The sequence below is a fragment of the Oryctolagus cuniculus genome, chromosome 2, assembly GCF_051225735.1.
Source record: "Oryctolagus cuniculus isolate XC-2025 breed Fujian yellow rabbit chromosome 2, ASM5122573v1, whole genome shotgun sequence".
NCBI classification, from domain to species: Eukaryota; Metazoa; Chordata; class Mammalia; order Lagomorpha; family Leporidae; genus Oryctolagus; species Oryctolagus cuniculus.
Window position 1 is genome coordinate 118,469,015 of NC_142868.1, and position 23,813 is coordinate 118,492,827.

The 23,813-nt window shown below is 42.1% G+C and overlaps 1 protein-coding gene across 2 annotated transcripts in view; it reads left to right on the forward strand.

Annotated features, from left to right (window-relative positions):
* The first annotated feature begins 1,208 nt into the window (after positions 1 to 1,208).
* The window catches only part of ZC3H6 (zinc finger CCCH-type containing 6), a 61,712-nt gene continuing 39,107 nt past the window's right edge, over positions 1,209 to 23,813 (forward strand). Inside the window, exons 1-2 of one of the 2 annotated variants that reach the window (XM_070068806.1) lie at positions 1,209 to 1,668; positions 21,597 to 21,795. In XM_070068806.1, the coding sequence (XP_069924907.1) occupies positions 1,637 to 1,668; positions 21,597 to 21,795 (231 nt within the window). In that variant the 5' untranslated portion in view covers positions 1,209 to 1,636. The remainder of the gene's footprint in view (positions 1,669 to 21,596; positions 21,796 to 23,813) is intronic. The other variant, XM_070068807.2, reaches the window with a different exon arrangement.

Genomic DNA, 23,813 nt, shown 5'->3' on the forward strand with positions numbered 1-23,813 from the left:
ACAGAAGTGCAGGAAAAAACAGAAACGGTGTCTTAAATGCCTTTGGATAACTTCACACTAATCAACTATCCAAATTAGCCAAGGTAAGCCCTAGATTCAGTAAAATAGGTATAACAAAGCCCCGACATTCTAACATAATTCCAGATGCTAATACTGTTCCCTCCAAACCATCTGCTTTTTGAAATTTCCCTATTAAGGTATCATGGCCGCTGTCTTTGGAATTATCTATCCTCTCAATGGGTGCATTCAACTTAAAAAAGAGATTTTTCTCCTTTTAACGTATAAACACAAAGCTTTTAACTTCAAAATAATCCATTTACTGCAGCTACTTCTAAATGCACTCCATTTACGCATCTCCAAAATGCATTGTTCAGGACACAATGGAAGTCGGGTAGTTGGGTGGGAGGATTAACCATTAAGTCCATCATTTTTATAGAAATCAAGTAACTTTCCTTCACAATGAAGTCATCCACCATATTAAGTAGGCCAAAACATTGGCTTGTCATTTAAACATTCTAATGGCCACATTCGTTTGGAGTAATGTAACGCCTAGTTCTTATTTATAAGACCTTCGCATGCATTTTACATGTCGATATAAGAATTAACGTTTACATAATTATTTTTTACATCTATTTTAATCTGATTACCAAGAAAGTGTCAGGTGCATAAATTTACTGCCACGTATCAGAAATACTGCACGGCCGAGCCATGGTCCTCAAGACGCGATTCTGAGCACTAAACATTACAAAACGAGCTCATCGCTACATCTTTGAAGGAGAAAAGTACATTTCCCCCTTGTTTCACCAACAAAGGCGCCGGTTATTTATCACCCCATCCCTGCCCACATCGGCTAACGGCTCGCTGACTCTTTAATTCGTTGCGTCTGCAACTCCTCAGCCCTTGGGCGGCCAGTGTCTCGCAGGCAAGCCGCGGCCTCACACCGGCCGGGCCCAAGGCGCGGGTGGACCGGGGGACCTCGCGGGTCCCACGGGCCGCCTCCCCCGCCCGGAGCTACAGCGGGAGCCACCCGGCCGCGTCTCTCTGCGCTCGGCCTCGCCGCCAGGCTGCTGCCTCCGCCGGCGCGCAGAGACGGGCAGAGGCCCGCCCCTGGAGGTGATTGACGCGCCGTCTCCTCCAATGGCCCGCGCGCTCGGCCCCGGCGGGCTGGGCAAGGGCCGCGGCTCGCGGAGGAATCTCTCCTGCCCTTTAGTCCCGGGCAAGGTGTTGCGGCCGGCGCCATCTTTTCGAGCCGCCTATCTCGGGTGCCGCCATGTTGGTGAGGAGAAATCACCGTTACGGCCACTGTCCAAATCCCCGCGTCGCCGCACGCCGCCCGCCCGCCCGCTCCCACGCCTCAGCCACCGGCGGCGAATAGAGACTAGAGCGGCAGCGCCGGCAGCGCGGGGCCGTTGCCCAGTGTGTGCAGTTAGAGCCCCATCTCTCTGGCGTGGTTGTTAATAGACTGGAAAGTCTGTGTCTGTGTCGCTCACTAGTAACCGTGAGTTTTTACCACTTCGTCACCTGTCGGCGGCGGCCGGGAGCAGGTGCCCGCAGGCGGCGCAGGGGGTCCGCCCCGCGCCCCGCCGCCGCCGGCTTCGCAGACCTGCCCTCCAGCCCCCCCCGTTCTTGACCAAACATGACAGACTGTGAACATGCAGGGCACGACAGGTCGGGAACCCTTGTCTGTCTTTCTGTCGGAGGAGAGGAGGGTCGGGCGGCGGGGGCGGGCCGGGCCGGGCGCCTCCTGCATGACTTGGACGTCTCTGTGTGGCTCCGTCAGTTCCATGACGCGCGCCCTCGTGTGAACCTCAGGCTCGCGGCCGCGGGCAGGTCCGGGGTCGCCGGCGCCGCCCCGCCCCGGCCGGGCACGCGCGAGCCCCCCGCCCGGGGCGGCTGGGGGTGCGGCGCGCGGCTCTGCCGCGCTCCCTCCGTCTCCCCGGCCCCGGGGGCCGCTGCCGACGACGGCCCAGCAGGAGCAGCCCAGGACGCCCACTCGGAGTGGCGTGGTGCTGTTTGACTCCCACCCGAGCACGCCTCTGAAAACAAACACGTTTGGGTTTAAGGAAAGTTTGGAGTCTCCCCCCCCAACCCCCTACCCCCTACCCCGAGGGCCGTTGTCGTCTGCGGTCTCGCCCTTGGGATTGGGAATGGCAAGTTAAACGTGTTAACACGGAGACTACTTGGGATGTGCAGACCTCGGTGTATGTAGCGCAGCCTGCTCCGAAAGTGGGAACGCTGAGGGTTACTCCAGCTGGCCCGATTTTCTAGATACTGTGTATCGCTTGAAGATGTAACAGATTCTGGTGAAAAAAAATTTTTTTTTTTTAATCTCTGGCTGTGGCCGAAGAGGCAGGTTCTTGGTTCCATTTAGCAGTTCGGTGGACAGTTATAAAGTATGCGCTTTTAGGAGACTTAAGCTTCGGTTAGATTGTAAGTTTACGTCCGTAGTCATCTTAATCACGGAGAGGGAGGGGCTTTCATTCATTAAAATTACCGGCACAAAATCCATTGCGTTTTATTTTTGCGTAGAATAACAGTTTGAAAATGTAGAACCTCGTAATTAGCTTCATTGTTAATAGAAGTAATCAAAAGTATGCATTGTGCTCTAAGTCATATACAGGTTGCTGAAGTTTTACCTGTGGAGTAACTTGTTCAGCTTTTGGTAACGCATTCTAAACACTTTTCTATTTTTGTTTTGTTTTTAAACCCAGAAACAAAAATCACAGACATCACTGGAATTTGAAATATCTGTTTGATAATCTTGAGAGAGATAAAAGTGATTTTGCAACAGTTTTGGTACGGTAATAATAAAAGCAGATTCCTAGAAGACAAGTCAAAGGTGTAGTCGTTTTTAGAAAAGAAAATGCACTCTTAAAAATATAGGTGCATGAACTTTGCACCTCACTATTTTTTTTAATCTTCCCCATTAAAAGAATGCATGAAATGAATTCACTAGTACTTTGAGAAGTTTTCCACTCTGAATATCTGTGGGCAAACCAGTGATGGGGTTTTGCTAAAACAGACTAAAATTTGTTCTTTTATGTGAAAGGAAATCCGTTATCTGTTAGTGCAGAGTAGAGTACCTTTAAGATTTAGAATTATGTATTCTACATAATGAAGCAACCATGTCACCAGATTCAAAAATCAATATAAGTTTTCTAGTAAGGAATTTAAAAATGACTTGAAATTTTAAAATACTGGTTTAAATGTTGAAAACTTTGAAGAATTCTTTGTGAAATATTAACAGCTTAGTAGGAACTGAAGATTAGTGGTCAAGATTAGTGTGATTTTAGCCTATTTTGTTTCAGATTAGTACACAATATTTTCTTCAGCTATATTTTAATTCAGTTAAGTGGCAGTATTCTGAGGCAAATAGATTGTTTCTCATACTATTTTTTTTTTTTAGTCGTCCCACGTGAAAACAAACCCCAGAAAACCTGAACTATCTAAATAGTCAGGAGAAATGGTTCTAGCTCCAGCCTTGTTGCTACTTATGTTATTGCTAAAAGGATTCCAAGGGAAAATTTCAACTTCCCCAAGATCGGTGGTTCTCAACCATCTCTGGGGCGCTTTGGAAAAAAGTAATGGTGTCGTTGTTGTAGGCTGAACCTCGGCCTGTGTTTAAACAGTTTTGAATGCTTCCCAGGAATACTGAATTCCTCTCAGGCGCAGCTCGAGCAAGCTAGCTTTATATTTCAGTTGGATGTTAACCCAGTTAAACCCAATTAAAGCAATTTGCAAACAACTCTTGAAGGCTAAATACTATGAGCCCCTGCTTTGGACACGTTCTGCAGTAGAGAAGGAAAAGATAAATGCAACCCAAGTAACTACTAAAGAATTTTCTGAAATGGGCTACTGATAAGTTTTACAAGGCCTGCACTGGGGCAAAAGATGCTTTTAATATGAATTAATGTAAGCTTATGATCCTTAGAGTTTAACTGATGAGGAGGTATGGCTAATACTTTCCTTTGCAAGGAGATAATTCTTTGCCTATTATAAACATCCTCAATGCCTTCCTTCCCTCCTTTCCTTTGTCATATAAACAACAGTAAAATTCCAAATAGTCAGAATTATGGTGGTTTATGGCCCTCCATAGCTCCCTATATCAATTGAAATCTTGCCAAAAGATTGTACTGGAGATTCTGAAGTGACTAGAATAGAGATGATTGTACTTTCTTTATGACAAGACTTTCCTTTGATTGTTGAATTAATCCCATGTGGTAGGTCATCATGGTAGTATTACAATGTTCAGTGATTTGTTTGAGCTCTCACAATCACAGCCCAGATAAGGACCTAGTATACAAACTACTACTTGCCATATTTTGTCACTATTTACGTTTGGCACAGGGAAGTTACTGAGTGATTTCTGGCCTTTAATTCTTGTATAGGTTGGAATTGTAATGTGTTATGTTTGAGAGAACCTTCCATTTTGATTCTGGTCTGTCTTCTAACTTGGTTAATACTCTTTTTAATGATTTTTTTTTCTTCATGAAATGAGGTAGTTGAACTAGATTGTCACCAGTTTCCCTTCTCTCTTTAAAAAGTCAGTTAAAAGAATTATAGATGCCTTTTTTCACATCAGAGTATACTTTATGCTCTACTCAATATCTGATTTGTAAATTAGCTTGTTTAGTGGAGTAGCTGCCCTCCCTGACTATTATTTTGGATTTCTGAATCCACCAATTTAACTATTATTGAAATTACCATACAGAGTCCTTCTTTAGGAAATGTGAAACTGAAGTTATGTATCAGGTTCAGGTTTGAGGTTGGAAAGCACTCTCTTAGGAAGACATTCTGTCCCCAACCCCTACCTCCCCCCCCCCCACCCCAGATTCAGTGTTTCCTTTCGAAGTATAGCATTAAGCACTGATGAAACAAATCTAGATGCAGCATCATGGCATCATGTACTTGCTCTGTGGGATCTTAGAATCTAGTTGGGAAATGGATACATAGTTATAGCCCAAGTATTATGGTGGGGGTATGAACTGAGTGTGTTAGAGTACAGAGAAAATCTTCAGGGAGGCATTGCAGAATAGAGAGGTCTTGGGGCTGATGTTGTAGCATAGCTGGTTATGCTGTCCCCTGCCATGCCAGCATTCCATGTGGGCAGTGGTTCTTGTCCTAGCTGCTCCACTTCCCAACCAGCTCTTTTCTAATGACCTAAGAAAAGCAACAGAGGATGGCCCAGCCCTGACCTTTGTGGCCGCTTAGGGAGTGAAGCAGTGGATGGAAGACCTCGCTGGCTCTCTGTTTCTCCCTCTCTCTTTGTGAACTCTGACTTTAAGATAAATAAATAAATCTTCAAAACAAACAAAAAAGGTTGGGGGGGGGAATAGATAGGTCTGGAGGATAGCTAAAGATGAGGCTAAGTAGAACCAGAGCTATATGAAAAGCAAGGAGAAATGAAATGACATAGTAGGTTCTGTTATGACAAGAGCATTAGTGTGCAGAGACTGTACAACTATTTGGGACATGGGGGGAAAGGCTCTGAAGGATGTGAAGCCATTAAAGTATTTAACCAGGAGAATGATCAGATGCATTTTTTAGTATAATAACTTGAGAGCTAGGAGGAAGTGAACTCTGGAAAGGTGGGTCAGTAGAAGGAAGACAGGCTATTCAATCATTTTCATTAAACAGTAAACACCTAATATTTAACATGTATTGTTCCATGCACAGCAATGCAGAAAAAAATCCTTACTGTAATGGGGCTTAGATTATCCTGGGAAGAGAATAAATAAACACGCTTGAAAAATGCATCAGATGATAATAAAGCAGAAAGGAAAATAGGGAGTCTTGTGGATATGGGAGAATGTTTCTGTTTTAAATAGGGTGTTTAGGGAAGCACTTAGAATAACATTTAAGCAAAGCCCTCAACTGAGAGAGCAGTCCAGTCTCATGACATCTGGGGAAAGATAAAGGGAATGGGAGGTGCAAAAAGCCTGCAGCCAGGAATGAGCCTCTGTGGTTAGGAGTAGGAAAAAGCAAGCAAACAATAACAGTGAGATATGGGAATAGTGTGGCTGGAGAAGAGAGCAAACAAGGGGGAGAGGAGTGAGAGAGTTGTAATGATGATTGTATAGAGTTTTGTAAAGAGTGGTGAAAAGAAATGGCTGTAGTAATCCAGGCCACAGGAGATGCTATTTTAGGACATGCGTGTGAAAATGGCTAGCTTTGGATTTGATTGCAGGCAGAACTAGTAGATTTGCTAGTGGATGAATATGGAGTGTGAGAGAAAAGATGAGCCAAGTTGCTGTGAAAGTCCAGTTGATGAAGTCCTAATCAAAGCCATTGGCAATGAGGAAGCACACACAAGGCAAAATCTTTGAAGTATTTCTTAGCATCGATAGAAGTGGAGATAAATATGAGTGTCTGGGGGTTTTTAGCTGTGACGTTAGTTGAAATGAATCAGCACCCAGGTCTGTGTGTCATGGAGAAAAGGATATTAGAGTATTTTATTATTCACATGAAAGAGTGCTGTAGGGTTTGCAAACTGGTAGACTTTAAGCTTAATATCTATGCACACTGTCAGCAGTCAGTTGGATCTATCTGCCTTACAAGGTATTTTTTTCTCCTGGGTAGTGCTTACAATAAACTAACATTAGATCTTTGTGTTTGTGTGTGAGGTTGAGTGCTTTATAACCTCTATAAGAAGAGAGATTGTGGGTTGATTTCTACTTCCTTGGGATATATACAATTCTGTTTAAAATGTATGCTTTATATAAGCAAATCAGCATGGACAGGGATGATCCATTGGCCTAAGAAATACCTACATATTTTGACTATACATACATTGCACAAAATATTTTTTTGTTTGTTTTAATGGCAGTTTGTCAAGTTTGAAACCCAATACAACTATTTGGCCAAAGTAGGAGCTAAAGTCATTATCATCATAAACATCTAGCATACCTGAAGAAATAAGAAACGTCATCCCTAAAGTTGCAATAATTTATTGTCAGAAATTTTAATTATTTGAAAGAGAAAGAATCCCTATCCATCTGTTGACTTCTTAAATGCCTGCAGTGGCTAGGGATGGGTGGCAGCTGGAGCCAGGATCCAAGAACACAATCTAGGTCTCACACATGTGGCAGGAGTTCACATTATGAGCCATCACTGTTGCCTCCAAGGGTCCAAGTTAGTGAGAAGCTAGAGTTGGGAGTTAGAGCTGGACATCTAACCCAGGCACATCCAGTGTGGGATGCAGGCGTCTTAACTCTATGCTAACCAGCTGTTTTCTGTTAGCAATTGTAGTAACCTTGTTTTAAGAGTGGAATCTACAAGTGTAGTAGCAGTAGGCACTGCCTATTGGTAGATTGTTGGTGTGATTGCTGTAATGTACATTGTAGGTATTAAATAGATGGTCACTTTCACTTTAGGTTGGTGGAATACAAGATAGTTGAACCTTTTTTCCTCCAACATCTTTGTATGTATGTATATTCAGATATACATAAATACTTCTGGAACAAAAATTATGTTAGATGTAACATAATCTTTCACATGAAATTTTAAAGTGGCAAAGTTAACATTCTGCTTATATTTCATCCAGAAAATATGTGCAGAAACCCCAAGTAAGACTTTTTTTGCTGGAAGATTCATGGGGCAAAATAACTAAAAATCTGAAACAATCTTTATAAGTGATTTTTGTTTTATGTTATAAAAACTAATACACCAGCAATTGAACAGAGTTAGGATTATATATAGTCACTATTAACCTTTATATTTGCTAAGATTTTTATGGTCATTTGTCATCCTAGTCATTAGCCAACTCAGTATTTGAACTAAACTTGTTAATTTTTTCTTTATATAAAATAACTTTTTTTTTTTTTGACAGGCAGAGTTAGACAGTAAGAGAGAGAGAGAGAGAAAGGTCTTCCTTCCGTTGTTTCACCCCCCAAATGGCCAGTAGGCTGGTGTGCTGCGCCGATCTGAAGCCAGAAGCCAGGTGCTTCCTTCTGGTCTCCCATGCGGGTGCAGGGCCCAAGCACTTGGGCCATCCTCCACTGCACTCCTGGGCCACAGCAGAGAGCTGGACTGGAAGAGGAGCAACCGGGACAGAATCCAGTGCCCATATGGGATGCTGGCACCGCAGGCGGAGGATTAACCTAGTGTGCCATGTGCTGGCCCCTTCTTTTTTTTATATATCTACTTTGAGTGTGGGCATTTGGCCAGCAACTAAGATGTTGGGAAGATAGCTGCATCCCATAGTGGAGTGCCTCAGTTCAAATCCCAGCTCTGCTCCAGCTTCCTACTAATTCACTCTCTCAGAGACTGCAGGTAATGGCTCAAGTGGTTGGGTCCTTACTAATTTGATAGATGACTTGGATTGAATACCTGGCTCCTGGATCTCATAATTATAGTTATATAATTTCTTTTTTTTGGAGAGACAGATCTTCATCTGCTAGTTCCCTCCCCAAATGGTTGCTATGGCTGGAGCTGGGCCGATCTGAAACCAGGATCCAGGAGCTTACTCAGGGTCTCCCACATAGGTTCAGGGGCCCAAGCTTTTAGGCCATCCTCCACTGCTTTCTCAGGCCATTAGCAGAGAGTTGGATTGGAAGTGGGGTAGCCGGGGCTCCAACCAGCATCCATATGGGATGCTGGCACCAAAGGCGGAGACTTAACCTAGTGCTGGCCCCCATAGTTACTGGCATCTTGAACACCAATTGGAGACCAAATGCCCTTTTGGGATATTTACTAAGTCAACAAACAATTTCACCATGGTTCATTGTTGATTCATGCAATAGGCGTTTCTAGGCAGCTGATATACAAAAACGTGGAAAGCACTGACAGCTTTTATTTTTGTTTTGACATGACACTTAGAAGATTATTTTCTGACATTCATATTCTTTTTTTTTTTTTTTTGATAGGCAGAGTGGACAGTGAGAGAGAGAGACAGAGAGAGAAAGGTCTTCCTTTTTGCCGTTGGTTCACCCTCCAATGGCCGCCGCTGCAGCCGGCGCACCGCGCTGATCCGATGGCAGGAGCCAGGAGCCAGGTGCTTCTCCTGGTCTCCCATGGGGTGCAGGGCCCAAGCACCTGGGCCATCCTCCACTGCACTCCCTGGCCATAGCAGAGAGCTGGCCTGGAAGAGGGGCAACCGGGACAGAATCCGGCGCCCCGACCGGGACTAGAACCCGGTGTGCCGGCGCCGCAAGGTGGAGGATTAGCCTAGTGAGCCACAGCGCCGGCTCTCTGACATTCATATTCTAATGGAAATTTATTTGATGTTTCTGGAGTTTCTGACTTCTTTAGTCTACACTAGAGAGTCCAAATCAAGATAATAGACATTGAGGCCGGCGCCGCGGCTCACTAGGCTAATCCTCCACCTTGCGGCGCCGGCACACCAGGTTCTGGTCCCGGTTGGGGCGCCGGATTCTGTCCCGGTTGCCCCTCTTCCAGGCCAGCTGTCTGCTGTGGCCAGGGAGTGCAGTGGAGGATGGCCCAGGTGGTTGGGCCCTGCACCCCATGGGAGACCAGGAAAAGCACCTGGCTCCTGGCTCTTGCCATCGGATCAGCGCGGTGCGCCGGCCGCGGCGGCCATTGGAGGGTGAGCCAACGGCAAAAAGGAAGACCTTTCTCTCAGTCTCTCTCTCTCACTGTCCACTCTGCCTGTCAAAAAAAAAAAAAAAAAAAAAAAAAAAGATAATAGACATTGAATGAATGTAAGTCAGTTCTAGGTTAGTTAAATACACAAGAAAGTAAATGAAATATAAAAGTGGATACTTTAAAAAAAAGTAGTCTCAAAAAAAACCTGTATGGCAAGCTAAATTACACTTTTGATTTGTTCACATATAGTATGCATCTGTTTACAGCATAAAGGATATTTGAAGAATGGCATGGTTTTTCTCCATAATGTCAAAAATATGAGGGTATTTCAAAAAGTTCATGGAAAGTGAAACTAAAAGATTTATTTCATTTTACTTGAAAGTCAGTTACACAGAGAGAGAGGGAAAGTCAGAGAGACGGAGACAGAGAGACAGACAGACATGTTCCATCCGCTGGTTCACTCCCCAGTTAGCTACAACGCCGAAGATGCGCCGACCTGAAGCCAGGAGCCAGGAGCTTCCTCTGGGTCTTCCCACATGGCTGCAGGGTCCCAAGGGCTTGATCCATCTTGTATTGCTTTCCCAGACCATAGCAGAGAGCTGGATCGGAAGTGGAGCAGCCAGGACTCGAACTGGTGCCCATATGGGATCCCGGCACTGCAGGAGGTGGCTTTACCCGCTATGCCACAGCGCTGGCCCCTATAAGTTTATTTTGATACAAAAGAAAATGAAATCCATACATATTAAGGGTCTTTTGAATGAATATTATGAAAATGAACTTTCATTTTTGTTTTGGGAAGTCTTTGGCTGTATCAAAGACTTTTAAGCAGACCTCTGCTACCCATTGCATAATCATAGAGACAGACTCTAAACTTGTTCTACTCCAGCATACCTTCTGCTTTTACTTGTTTCACATGGTATTTAGTTGTTAGTCCCTGAAAGATTAGAGAAATTTCTCTTTAGAAATCCTCCTTGGATTTATAACTTTTCCCATTTCTGTGAAAGCACCTTTAGTATAGCATGCCCATGCTTTTCTTGTTTTTTTTTTTTGTCTTTTTTAAACTTTTATTTAATAAATATAAATTTCCAAAGTACAGTTTATGGATTACAATGGCTCCCCCACCCCATAACTTCCCTCCCACCCGCAACCCTCCCATCTCCCGCTCCCTCTCCCATTCCATTCACATCAAGATTCATTTTCAATTATCTTTATATACAGAAGATCAATTTAGTATATATTAAGTAAAGATTTCAACAGTTTGCACCCACACAGAAACACAAAGTGTAAAATACTGTTTGAGTACTAATTATAGCATTAATTCACATTGTACAACACATTAAGGACAGAGATCCTACATGGGAAGTATGTGCACAGTGACTCCTGTTGTTGACTTAACAAATTGACACTCTTGTTTATGGCGTCAGTAATTACCCTAGGCTCTTGTCATGAGTTGCCAAGGATATGGAAGCATTTTGAGTTCGCCAACTCCGATCTTATTTAGATAAGGTCATAGTCAAAGTGGAAGTTCTCACCTCCCTTCAGAGAAAGGCACCTCCTTCTTTGATGACCCGTTCTTTCCACTGGGATCTCACCATTTAGAGTTGGTTTTTTTTTTTTTTCCCCCCCGCCAGAGTGTATTGGCTTTCCATACCTAAAATACTCTCATGGGCTCTTCAGCCAGATCCGAATGCCTTAAGGGCTGATTCTGAGGCCAGCGTGCTGTTTAGGACATCTGCCCTTCTGCGAGTCTGCTGTGTATCCTGCTTCCCATGTTGGATCGTTCTCTCCTCCTTAATTCTATCAGTTAGTATTAGCAGACACTAGACTTGTTTAGGTGATCTCTTTGACTCTTAGATCTATCATTATGATCAATTGTGAACTGAAATTGATCACCTGGACTAGTGAGATGGCATTGGTACATGCAACCTTGATGGGATTGAATTGGAATCCCCTGGCACGTTTCTAACTACCGTTTGGGCAAGTCAGATTGAGCATGTCCCAAATTGTACCTCTCCTCCTTCTTGTTCCCACTCTTATATTTAACAGAGTTCACATTTCAGTTAAATTTAAACACCTAAGAATAATTGTTAATTACAGAGTTCAACCAATAGTACTAAGTAGGACAAAAAAATACTAAAAGGGATAAAGTATTAAGTTGTTCATCAACAGTCAGGACAAGGGCTGATCTTTTCTAATACAGGTATTTCAGGTAAACCACAAAGGGGACAGGTGTAGTGCTGGGTAATTACCCTAGACCACTCTGTGATGGTGAAGGTGATTAATTAGTCCTATTTTATAGATAGGAAACAGTATTAGAGGAGTAGGGTAGTTTGTTCAAGTTTGTATAGGTAGTATATGAATATGATTAAGAAGCAGAGTTTGAACATCGGTTTTTCTGATTGTAGAGCTTTTTGCTCTTTCGACCCTAGACAATGTCTTTCTTTCTTTTTTTTTTTTTTTTTTTTTTTTTGACAGGCAGAGTGGACAGTGAGAGAGAGAGACAGAGAGAGAAAGGTCTTCCTTTTGCCGTTGGTTCACCCTCCAATGGCCGCCGCTGCAGCCGGCGCACCGCGCTGATCCGATGGCAGGAGCCAGGATCCAGGTGCTTTTTCCTGGTCTCCCATGGGGTGCAGGGCCCAAGCACCTGAGCCATCCTCCACTGCACTCCCTGGCCATAGCAGAGAGCTGGCCTGGAAGAGGGGCAACCGGGACAGAATCCGGTGCCCCGACCGGGACTAGAACCCGGTGTGCCGGCGCCGCAAGGTGGAGGATTAGCCTATTGAGCCACGGCGCCGGCCGACAATGTCTTTCTTTTTAAAATTATTTTTACTTATTTGAAAGGCAGAAAGAGAGTTAGAGGTATTCCATCTGCTGGTTCACTCCTTACATGCCCATGACAACTGGATTGTGACCAAGAGGCTAGAACTCATTTTGGGTTTTCCATGTGGATGACAGGGACCAAGCACTTAAACTATCACTTGCTGCCTTCCAGTGTGCACATTGGTAGGAAGTTGGAATTGGCAACACATACAGAACTGGGACCCAGGCACTCCAATATGGGATGTAGGTATCCCAGGCAGTATCTTAACTGCTGTGCAGTATACCCCAGCCCTTTGATGCCTTCTTATGTAATCAGTTTTAATATGCCACAGTTTAGAACATTGAAAGGTACTTTTTATGAAATCTATTGTTGCTGGTTATTGTTCTTGTTTCATACTCCTGTTTACATTTTCAGATTCAGGTGATCTCATTTTGTCAAGACCCTGGGTCTTCATTAAATAAGATGTATTTGTTTTTGGTTTGATTCCTCTTTAACTTTTAGGTAGAAATTGCTGTTCTGGCAGCTATCTGCCTCATTAATATATTCCATTCTCTTCTGGGTATTGGTGCTCGGCCCATTCTTGTTTTAATTGAACTGCAAGCCTTCGCAATGCAAGCAGTTCTCATTTCTTCCAGCATTCTCCAGTTTTTCCCCCCTTCTTTGTGACTTTGATGTGGAGGCTTTTTTCTAGTGGGTAGTTAAATAAACTGCACTATTCTGTCATCACACCTGTTACCCTGAAATGAAATAAGGAGGCCCATTTCCCATCTCTTTTTGATTTTGTTAAGTCTTTTTACCTCTTATTTAGGAAAAATTACAAGCTACAATAAAAACTGTAGACTGGAGCAGACATTCTGGCACTGTGGGTTAAGGTACTACTTAAGATGCCTGCATCCCATGAGTGCATGGGATTGAGTCTGGCCTATGCTTCTGACCCACTTCCTGCTAATGCTTCTGGGAGGCAGCAGATGGTGGTCCAAGTACTTGGATTCTTATCACCAGTGAGGGAGACCTGGATGGAGTTCCTGGCTCCTGACTGTGTCCTGGTCCAGCCTCGGCTGTTTGGGGGGGGCGCGGATTTTGGAAATAAACCAGGGAATGGAAGATCTCTCTCTTTCTCTGTCTCCTCCTGTCTCTCTGCCTTTCAAAGAAATAAATACACATTTTAAAATTTTTGTTAAAGTTAAGATTAATGTTCTTTGAATATCTAAGAAAATAGTTTCATAAAAAGAAGACCCTTTAGTATCTTTTAACACCAGATCCCATATTCTCAACTTAATTGATTTATCCTGGTGGCAACCCCTTACTGACAAACATTAAAATAACTCCTGAGGAATTGAAATAATTCATATTTATTACCCATTGGCATCAGCTCTGTCTCAGTTTCTGTAGTGTGTTGTACTCTGAGAGGTTGGGCTAACTACTCGTATCAGTGCATTCACTGCTTCCTCAGGGACAGGCTTCCAGACTTCCCTGGCATATGACTGTCCCATTGTGTGTTCTCATAACACCACATGCCTCCTTCATATAATTGTATAGTTGTTATTTTATATTTATTTGTATGATTCTTTGATTTGTGTCTATCTCTCCCACCACTAGATTAAAACTTAATGAGAGAAGAAACATGTCTCTTTCTTTTTGTTGTTTATCATTTGTCCCTACTGAGAAGGTGGTGAATAAATGCATTTTAAAGGAATGAGTGCCCCACTTTTAAGTTGGATGGACAGTGCTAATTTACATATAGTTTTAAGAATTGCTGCTCTGGATAGTGTAGATTTCATCCCTGGATTAAATTAGAACATCTGACAGTTATGTCCTTGGACAATAATTCTTTGTTTCCTTATATAATTGCTTTTTCTTAATTGAATCCTGGCAGCCTGTCTGTTGGCACAAATTGAGGTATGCTGTAAACAACAAATTTATGTGAGTTAGAGATGTTTTTGAGGACAGTGTCCATCATATTAAGTACTTTCCATTATAATAGGTAATATTTATGAGTATTAAGAGGAGAAATTTCTCGGTGATCTTATTTCTGTGCTTACCTGGAGCAGCTAGTCTGTTTTTTGTCTTTGAAGCACTATTGTCTTATGCCTAATCCTTGTGTCCTAAAGCTCAAAGCCAAGTTTATAACTTACATCTAAAAATTAGTGATTTCTGACATACCCTCTTATAGTCTAATCTCAATCTTAGTGTCATCCTTAATCTTTGGGATTTTAGCTGTGATTTGTTGCATATTTAATGTTTTTTTTTCCAATAAAACAGCTCGATAAATACCTTTGAAGGAATAACACAAATGTCACTAGAGCTTAAAAATAAAAGCTAATGTAATGTGCTTGCTGGGCAATAAAAGAGTTCAGTGTGTCTCTCCACGCTAACTGTAGTAGAGACAAGGAGAGAAATAAAGTATTATCTTTTTGGAGGGAATCTATGTATTAAGATCTGATTGGTTCATTTGGTGCTTGGTAAATCTCTCGATTTTTTTTCTGCATGTGTCACAAAAGTACAGGGATTACTTAACAGAGGGATCTGATGTAGGATATGCAAGTCTGTTAAACTCCTGGACATACAGTCATCACTTGCATGCACATACTGGAAACTTGGAAGAGTTTCATATTAACACTTCCCCCTTTTGCTCCTCCCTTAGTCCTATAGGGGCACAACAGAAGGTTACATTTTTACTGCTGTGTGGGTTGGCACTTAGCCTGACTGGCTATTAGAGTCGTCTTATATCCCTTCTATTGCAAAATAAGTTTTTGTAACATCAGTGAAATAGCAGCTATGTAGTAGCATAGATAGAGATATATGGCTCTGGAGATTAGGAGAGTCACATACAGTTTCAAAAACAAAGAGGATTACTTGTAACAAAAGTAAGAAAGGAATTCTCAATTATCTCTGAAGTAGAGATATCTTAAATAGGATTAAACAAAATTTATAAAGGTTGTCATAGGGCCCGCGCCGCGGCTCAATAGACTAATCCTCCGCCTGCGGCGCCGGCACACCAGGTTCTAGTCCCGGTTGGGGTGCCGGATTCTGTCCCGGTTGCCCCTCTTCCAGGCTGGCCCTCTGCAATGGCCCGGGAGTGCAGTGGAAGATGGCCCAAGCACTTGGGCCCTGCACCCGCATGGGAGGCCAGGATAAGCACCTGGCTCCTGGCTTCGGATCAGCGCAGTGCGCCGGCCGCAGCGCACCGGCCGCCGCGGCCATTGGAGGGTTAACCAAGGGCAAAAAGAAGACCTTTCTCTCTCTCTCTCTCTCACTGTCCACTCTGCCTGTCCAAAAAAAAAAAAAAATTACAAAGTAAAAAAAAAAGGTTCTCATAGGACTATGAAGCATGTTAGGCTAATTAAATAGTACAATATTGTCCATGTATGTTTGCTAAGTCTCATTCCTGAAAGAATCTGTATTTGGATTAAAGCTTTGACAGATTCAGATTCTAAGACTGGATCAAGGGCCGGCGCCGTGGCTCACTTGGCTAATCCTCCGCCTTGCGGCGCCGGCACACCGGGTTCTAGTCCCAGTCGGGGTGCCGGATTCTGTCCCGGTTGCCCCTCTTCCAGGCCAGCTCTCTGCTGTGGCCAGGGAGTGCTGGCCAGGGAGTGCAGTGGAGGATGGCCCAAGTCCTTGGGCCCTGCACCCCAAGGGAGACCAGGATAAGCACCTGGCTCCTGCCATCGGATCAGCGCGGTGCGCTGGCCACGGTGGCCATTGGAGGGTGAACCAACAGCAAAGGAAGACCTTTCTTTCTGTCTCTCTCTGTCTCACTGTCCACTCTGCCTGTCAAAAAATTAAAAAAAAAAAAAAAAGACTGGATCAAAGACAAAATCAATTTTTACTTGATTCAAGCTAGTTTCCATAAACTAAATACATTCCATAGAGTTTATTGTATACTATGATTTTCTCCAGTTGTCTCCAATCCAGATGTAACTCTGGAGAAAAAAAAATCATTTTTAGCTTTATTTTTTACGTAAGTAATAGCTTCGTTAAGATACAGTTAAACCTTTTAAAGTTTAAATATAACTAGATTTAATTCAGAGTTATGGAGTCATCACCACTATCTCATTTTAGAACATTTTTATCACTCCAAAAAAAAAAAAAAAAAAAAACCCTGATGCCCATTGGCAGTGACTCATTCTTCCCTCTATCAACCTGGCAGCACCTAATCTATTTTCTGTCTCTTTCGATTTGTTCAAGAGATAAACTATTTAGGCTGGCGCCGCCGCTCACTTGGCTAATCCTCCGGCACCCCAGGTTCTAGTCCCGGTTGGGGCGACGGATTCTGTTCCGGTTGCTCCTCTTCCAGTCCAGCTCTCTGCTGAGGCCCGGGAAGGCAGTGGAGGATGGCCCAAGTGCTTGGGCCCTGCACCCGCATGGGAGACCAAGAGAAAGCACCTGGCTCCTGGCTTCGGATCGGCGTAGCACGCCGGCCGTAGGTGCCATTTGGGGGGTGAATCAAAGGAAAAGGAAGACCTTTCTCTCTGTCTGTCTCTCTCTCTCGTCTAACTCTGCCTGTCAAAAAAAAAAAAAAAAAAAAAGATAAACTATTTAAAAATATTTTTATTAAATGAACAGTTATATCCAATATTTGGTATATAAACATGAATATGCAGCTTTCCTAAAAAAGAAATGATTATTATTTTATATTAGTAAAAATTCACATGTATAACTGAATTACTTTTTAAAAATTATTTGAAGGGTAGACAGAGATTCCACACCCATTGGTTTACTTCCCAAATGCCCACAATAGTTGGGGCTGAGCCAGACCAAAGCCAAGAAGCCTAGAACTAAATGCAGGCCTAAATGCAGTATAGGTAGCAGGGGGCCAATTGCTTGAGCCATCACCTGCTGCCTCCCATGGTGTGCATTAACAGGAAGCTGGAATCAGTAGTGGAGTTGATACTTAAACCTAATATGGGTTGCAGCCATCACAAATGGCATCTTTTTTGTTTGTTTGTTTGTTAAGATTTATTTATTTGAGAGGCAGAGAGAGAGGTCTTCCATCCACTGGTTAAACTACACAAATGGCTGCAATGGATAGAGCAGGGCCAATCCAAAGCCAGGAGCCAGGAGCTTCTTCCAGGTCTCCCACATGGGTACAGGGACCCAAGCACTTGGGCCATCTTACAGAGCTTTCCCAGGCCATAGCATAGAGTTGGCTTGGAAGTGGAACAGCCAGAACTTGAACCAGCACCAATATGGGATGCTGGCACCACAGGCGGAGGCTTAACTTACTATACCACAGCACTGGCCCCACAAATGGCATCTTAACCACTGCACCAAATGGCCACTCCCTTCTCTTTTTGATTTATAAAGTTCTTAATGTTTTGAGGTTAGTAAAAGAAACAGTTCTTGTAATGGTGTCATTAGTTCAAATCTAAGCATTCTTTTTGAAAACTTTTTTTTTAGACTTTTTTTTTTTTTTTTTTTTTTTTTTGACAGGCAGAGTGGACAGTGAGAGAGAGACAGAGAGAAAGGTCTTCCTTTGCTGTTGGTTCACCCTCCAATGGCCGCCGGGGCCAGCGCGCTGCGGCCGGTGCACCACGCTGATCCGATGGCAGGAGCCAGGAGCCAGGTGCTTTTCCTGGTCTCCCATGGGGTGCAGGGCCCAAGGACTTGGGCCATCCTGCACTGCACTCCCTGGCCACAGCAGAGAGCTGGCCTGGAAGAGGAACAACCGGGACAGAATCCGGCGCCCTGACCGGGACTAGAACCCGGTGTGCCAGCACCGCTAGGCGGAGGATTAGCCTAGTGAGCCGCGGCGCCGGCCAAAAACTTTTAAAAATTTTATTTGAGAGGCAGAAAGAGTGAGACAAATAAAGATCTTCCATCCATTGGTTCACTCCCAAAATACCTACAGTACTCAAGTCTGGGCCAGGCTGAAGCCAGGAATCCAGAATTCAGTCTCAGTCTCCAATGGGGATGGCAGGGAAGCCAAGTACTTGACCTGCTGCTTACCAGGGTGCGCATTAGCAGGAAGCTGGAATTGAAAGCAGAACTGGGACTTGAAACCAGGAATGTTGATATGGGATGTTGGTGTCCCAAGCATAGGCTTAACTGCTGCACAAAATACCTGCCTTCTTAATTCTGTAATCTCTTCCTTTGATTTTTCTCAAGACCACGGAACTAGGTTAGTGTCTCATACATTACTAGATGCTCATTCAAGAAAGATTTATTTTATTTTGGCATCAGAGCTGGAATTAGAGCCCAGCTTTCCTCCTGTTAAATCTCCTTCTCCTTCTGTTATACCACACGTTTTATGTATGTACTCAAAGTTGAGGTGTTATTTATTTATTTAAAATTTTTTTATTAGAGAGCCAAAGAGGGAGGGAGAGTTGCTATCTGCCAGTTCACTCCCCAGATGCTCACAGTGGCAGGGCTAGACCAGGGCTAGTGGTTAGAACCCAATCACTTGAGCCATCGCTACTGGCTCCCAGGATTGGCATTAGCAACAGGAAACTAGAAACAGGAGCCAGAACTGGATGTCAAACCCACACAGTGATAAAGGATGTGGCATCATAAATGCTAGGCTAACGACATGTCCCAACACTGACATTTTATTTGTTCTTTTTTTTTTTTTGATAACCAAATGAAAATTCACAAGTTTAAATCAGTTGTATGAATACTGAAATCATAAATATGCTGAGAGAAGAGTAAGTTTTTTAAAAACTTGTAGTGTTTTGTCTAATAAAATATAAACAGTCCATATTTCACACTTAAAGAATTTATATGAAGTTGCACATAAATTCCCGTGTAGCAATTTTAGTTTGGATACTTTATATTTTTAAACAATTATAGTCAAATGCTAAATATGAATTAGTGATTTCCAATTATAAAATTTTAAACCCATCATTTATTTATTTAAATTATTTAAGAGGCAGAGGGATACCCAGAGACAGGGAGAGTCTCCATATGCTAATTCACCTCGAAAATGTCCAAATCAGCCATGGCTGGGTCAGGCTGAATCCAGGAGTCAGGAACTCAATTCCAGTCTCCTATGTGGGTGGCAAGACCCCAGCTACTTGAGCAGTCATATGATGCCTCCCAGAGTCTGGAAAACTGTAATCAAGCTCAGAACCGAGACTCAAATCCAGTTATCTGATATGGGGTTTCTTAACTGCTAGGCCAAATACCTGCCCCCAGCTAAAAATTTTTTTACTTTAAGGAACTCAGATCAGGGAAAGAGGGGTTGTATAAGAAAGGATAAACAGTCATTGATTTTGTTTTGTCATTTGTTTTTAATTTTTTTTTTGTGTAGTGGTAAAATACACAGTTCTTAAATGTATAGCTTGATGACTTTTTACAAATTATATATATATATATGTACAGGTCAATGTACAGAATATTTCAAAGCCCCACTAAGAGTCTTAGTGTCCTCCTTCCCTTTTTTTTGTTCAAGGAGCCATCACTATTTTGACTTCTGTCACTATAGATTAGTTTTATCTGCTTTTGAAATCATGGAACAGTGTCCTGTCTGGCTTCTTTTGCTCATTGTTTATAAATTTCATCAATGTAGTTTTATGTAAATAAAGCGCAATTTATGTCTATTAACCTATTGATGGATATTTGGGGACTTACTGTTTTTTTTTTTGTTTTTGTTTTTTTTTTACTATTATGACAAAGTCTACTAAAAGCATTCTTTTATTTGTTTCTGGAGAATATGTATGCTAATTTTCTTGGGAAATAACATTATATAATTTTGTAAGACTCAAAGCATTTTTATTGAAATCAATACAAGAAATGCCTCACAAGAAATTTTGAAGTCTTTTTAAAGTGGATACCTCTTTTATTTCATGCAGGGGAAAATAACAGTTTCTTTACAACCAGTCTAAGGTGGTATCATAGGCCTGTTCTGTAGTGCAGGGTCATGAATATTATATATTCAGGCATTCAGTAAGAAGCTAGAAATAGTCTATGAAAGACAATCGTACTCTGCTTTCACCAACAAATAAAAAAGAAGCCATTTGAACATAATATGCTGAGTGCAGTAATGAGAGAGGTAAGAGTTACTAGCTGAGTACTTCCAAACTGCTCCACTTCCAATCTAGCTCCCTGCTAATGGCCTGGGGAAAGCAGTGGAAGATGGCTCAAGTACCTAGGCCCCTGCTGCCCATATGGGAGACTGCTCTTGGCCCTGGCTTTGACCTGGCCCAGTGCTAGCTGTCTTGGCCATCTGGGAAGTGAACCAGCAGATGGAAGATCAATCTCTCTCTATCTCTGACTTTCAAATAAATCTTAAAAAAAATTTTTGTTTGAAAGGCAGTGATGGAGAGAGAAAAGGGGGGAGGAAGAGGGGATTGGGGGAGAGAAAGAGATCCTCCATCTGCTGGTTCACTCCCCAAATGCCTGAAATAGCCAGGGCTAGGCTAGGCTGAAGCCGGGTGGCAGGAACTCTGTCAAGGTCTCACATGTTGTTGATAGGAACACAAGTATTGTACTACAGCCTCCCAGGTGCAGCCAGGTGCCTTAGCAGGAAACTGGATTGGAAGCAGAGGAGTGGGGACTCTATCTCAGCACTTTGATATGAGATGTGAATGTCCTAGGCAAGAGCTCAACCCACTGTGCCACAAGTGGCTCCAAAGTGCTACAGTTGAACATTAGGCTTCTATAACTATAAAAAAATCAAAATGTAAAAGTCATCTTTATCCTCTAATTGAGCTTCCAAATGTACTAGAATTTGGAAACTGGGATTAGGTTTATAATTTTGCCTTTCAGTTTTTTCAAATTGAGGAATTTACAGTTATTTTGTATGTCAGGTTTTACTATATATTTACATATTAAAATTTATTAAAGTTTATTTTGTTGATAAGAAGTTTAGATGGCTTTTATTTTAAAGCTTTCCATGAACAGCTAAGTTAAAATTTTCTTTCTGGAATTAGTGTTTCCTAAAGTAATTTAATTTTTTAAAGGTAGTTTAGTAGATGGTAACTAGTATAATAATTTGAAGTGGCACTGCATTTATTCATTCATTTTGTGAAAGGGTCAATCTAAAACAGGTTTGAAAACTTCAGCTGCTGAGAATGGCTCTTAAATTTTTAATGATTGTTAAAAAAAGAATTTTCAGCAAAAATTCACATGGCCTAAAAATGTAAAATATTTGTCTATGCCTTTATAGAAAAAAGGTCTAAATGAATATAATTTAAGTTCTTGGCACATACTTTTTTTCCTTTTGAAAAGTTTCTGTAAGATCTTTTTATAGTTGACATTGGAAAATTAAAATGTTCACTGTATTCTACAGAGAAGATGGTGAATTAGAAGATGGTGAAATAGATGATGCAGGACTTGAAGAAACACAACAACAGGAAGCAAAAGAGGATAAAAAGCAGAGAAATGAGAAAAATGAGAAAAATGAGAAATCCTACAGAAAATCAAGGAAAAAACACAAGAAAGAAAGAGAGAAGAAAAAATCCAAAAGGAGAAAACGTGAGAAACATAAGGTTAGTTAGAATCTACTTTAAAAAAATTCTTTTGGTAAGTTTCTGTGAAATATAAAATACTGAAAATTAGAACCTGTAAGTCAGTGGCTGCTTTCTTATGATGTGTATGGGTTAGATATTTTATTTATATGTTTAACAAAGTTTCTAAATGCAGAGATTATATGAATTATCTTAAAGATTTTTAAAAATCAAGATAAATTGTACTGCAGGTTAAAATAAATAGTCTTTTAACAGATGGGAGATTGCATGCAAGGATATTGGGAGGTTAAGGAAAGGTTTCATTCTCTGCAGATATAGTTTGGCAACATTTTATATGTCCGTTCATGTATTTATTCATTCATATGCATTCAGTGCCTACTGTGGAAGTCACTGTGCTACATGATGAGCGTTGTAGTGGTATGTGAAGCAGTTACGTCTTACAGAGATTATATTGAAGCAGGAAGGACAGAAGCAGTAATCAAAGAAAAAAAAACAGATGTTATCAAGAAAGCAATAGGGTTCTGGATGGAAAATAATGTGGGTTTTGGGTGGGAAAGAAGGGGAACCTATGTTGACAGAGAAATCAGGAAAAAGTTGGCAGCAGTGATGGAGCAGTTTTTGAAATTCTCTTTATTTCCCCCATAAAAACAGAATAACAGAATAGCAAAACCAAAAATTCATGGACAACATCTGCAGAAAAATGAAGTAACAACTTATCCCCAGAAACCTCAAAATTACAAATGGATTGAGTTAAACCATAGACAGTAACAGGACTAGTGTAGTATCAGCAACTGTGCAGAACAAAGCATGGGGAGAGGAATAGGACTTTTAGAAAACAAATTGCCAACAGTCCTTTATCTCAAGTGGTAGATTCCCACTCAGCATGGAAAGCTTGTGGGTCAGTCTGGGAACAGCAACAGAAGCCAGGAGGGACTTTAATAGCTCCAGTTTACACATGAGTGTCAGGTGGCTGCAGAAAACTGGATGATGCTGGAATGCTCTGGGCTTGATGAACTCTTAGTACTAATCAACCAAGTACTTTTCTAAGACAGAATAACTCACTTAAGAAGTAACTTCTGGGGCTGGTGCTGTGGCACAGCAGGTTAAAGCCCTGGCTTGAAGTGCTGGCATCCCATGTGGGCGCCATCTGGGGAGTGAACCAGCGGATGGAAGACCTCTCTCTGTCTCTACCTCTCTCTGTAACTCTGTCTTTCAAATAAATAAAATAAATCTTTAAAAAAATGATAACTTCTAGGAATAGAATCCAAATTGAGACCTAGGCATACTGAGTCCAAGGAAGAAATGATCAGTTAACAAATGGAGGAAGGGAGCAGGAAAGGCACAGCTCAGAAAATGCTCAGCCCTGCCAACAGCAGAAGAGAGAACTCTAGAGCCACGGTGCTAGGGAAGCTTCCCAGCCTGCTCCATCCCTTTTCCCATAAATAGTGAGAGAAGACTATTATCTTATTCTGTGGAAGTTATAAGAACAAAGAGAATAAGGAGATACTACTGTTTTCTAGAAAAGAAAGTGCTCACAAAGCATATGAAAAATCTTAATTTCAAAATAATAAAAAGTTAAGCAAACAGTACAAGCCATGATCAGATAACACAAATAGAATTTGGAAAACAAAGTTCTTTCGCCATCTAGGTAAAAAGATCAAATCTCTGTGGTGGATGTTGGCTTTGCAGTTAGATATCCACGTTGTATATCAGAGTACCTGAGTTTGATTTTTGGCTTCAGCTCCTGTTTCCAGCTTACTGATAATATAGACACTGGGAGGCATTGGTGGTGGCTCAAGTAATTAGGTTCCTACCACCCACATGGGAGACCTGGATTGAGTTGCCAGCTCCTGGCTTGAGCTCAGCCCAGCCCCAGCTATTAGGGCATTTGAGGAGATGAGGAGATAGCCAGCTGATTGGCAATTTTTTCTGTCTGTTTCTCTTCCTCTCAAACAAATAATTTTTTTTAAAAAAAGACCAAGTTATTAACTGAGAATAAAAAGATAATCAGGCTATTGTCCTGGGAATGAAAGGGAGAG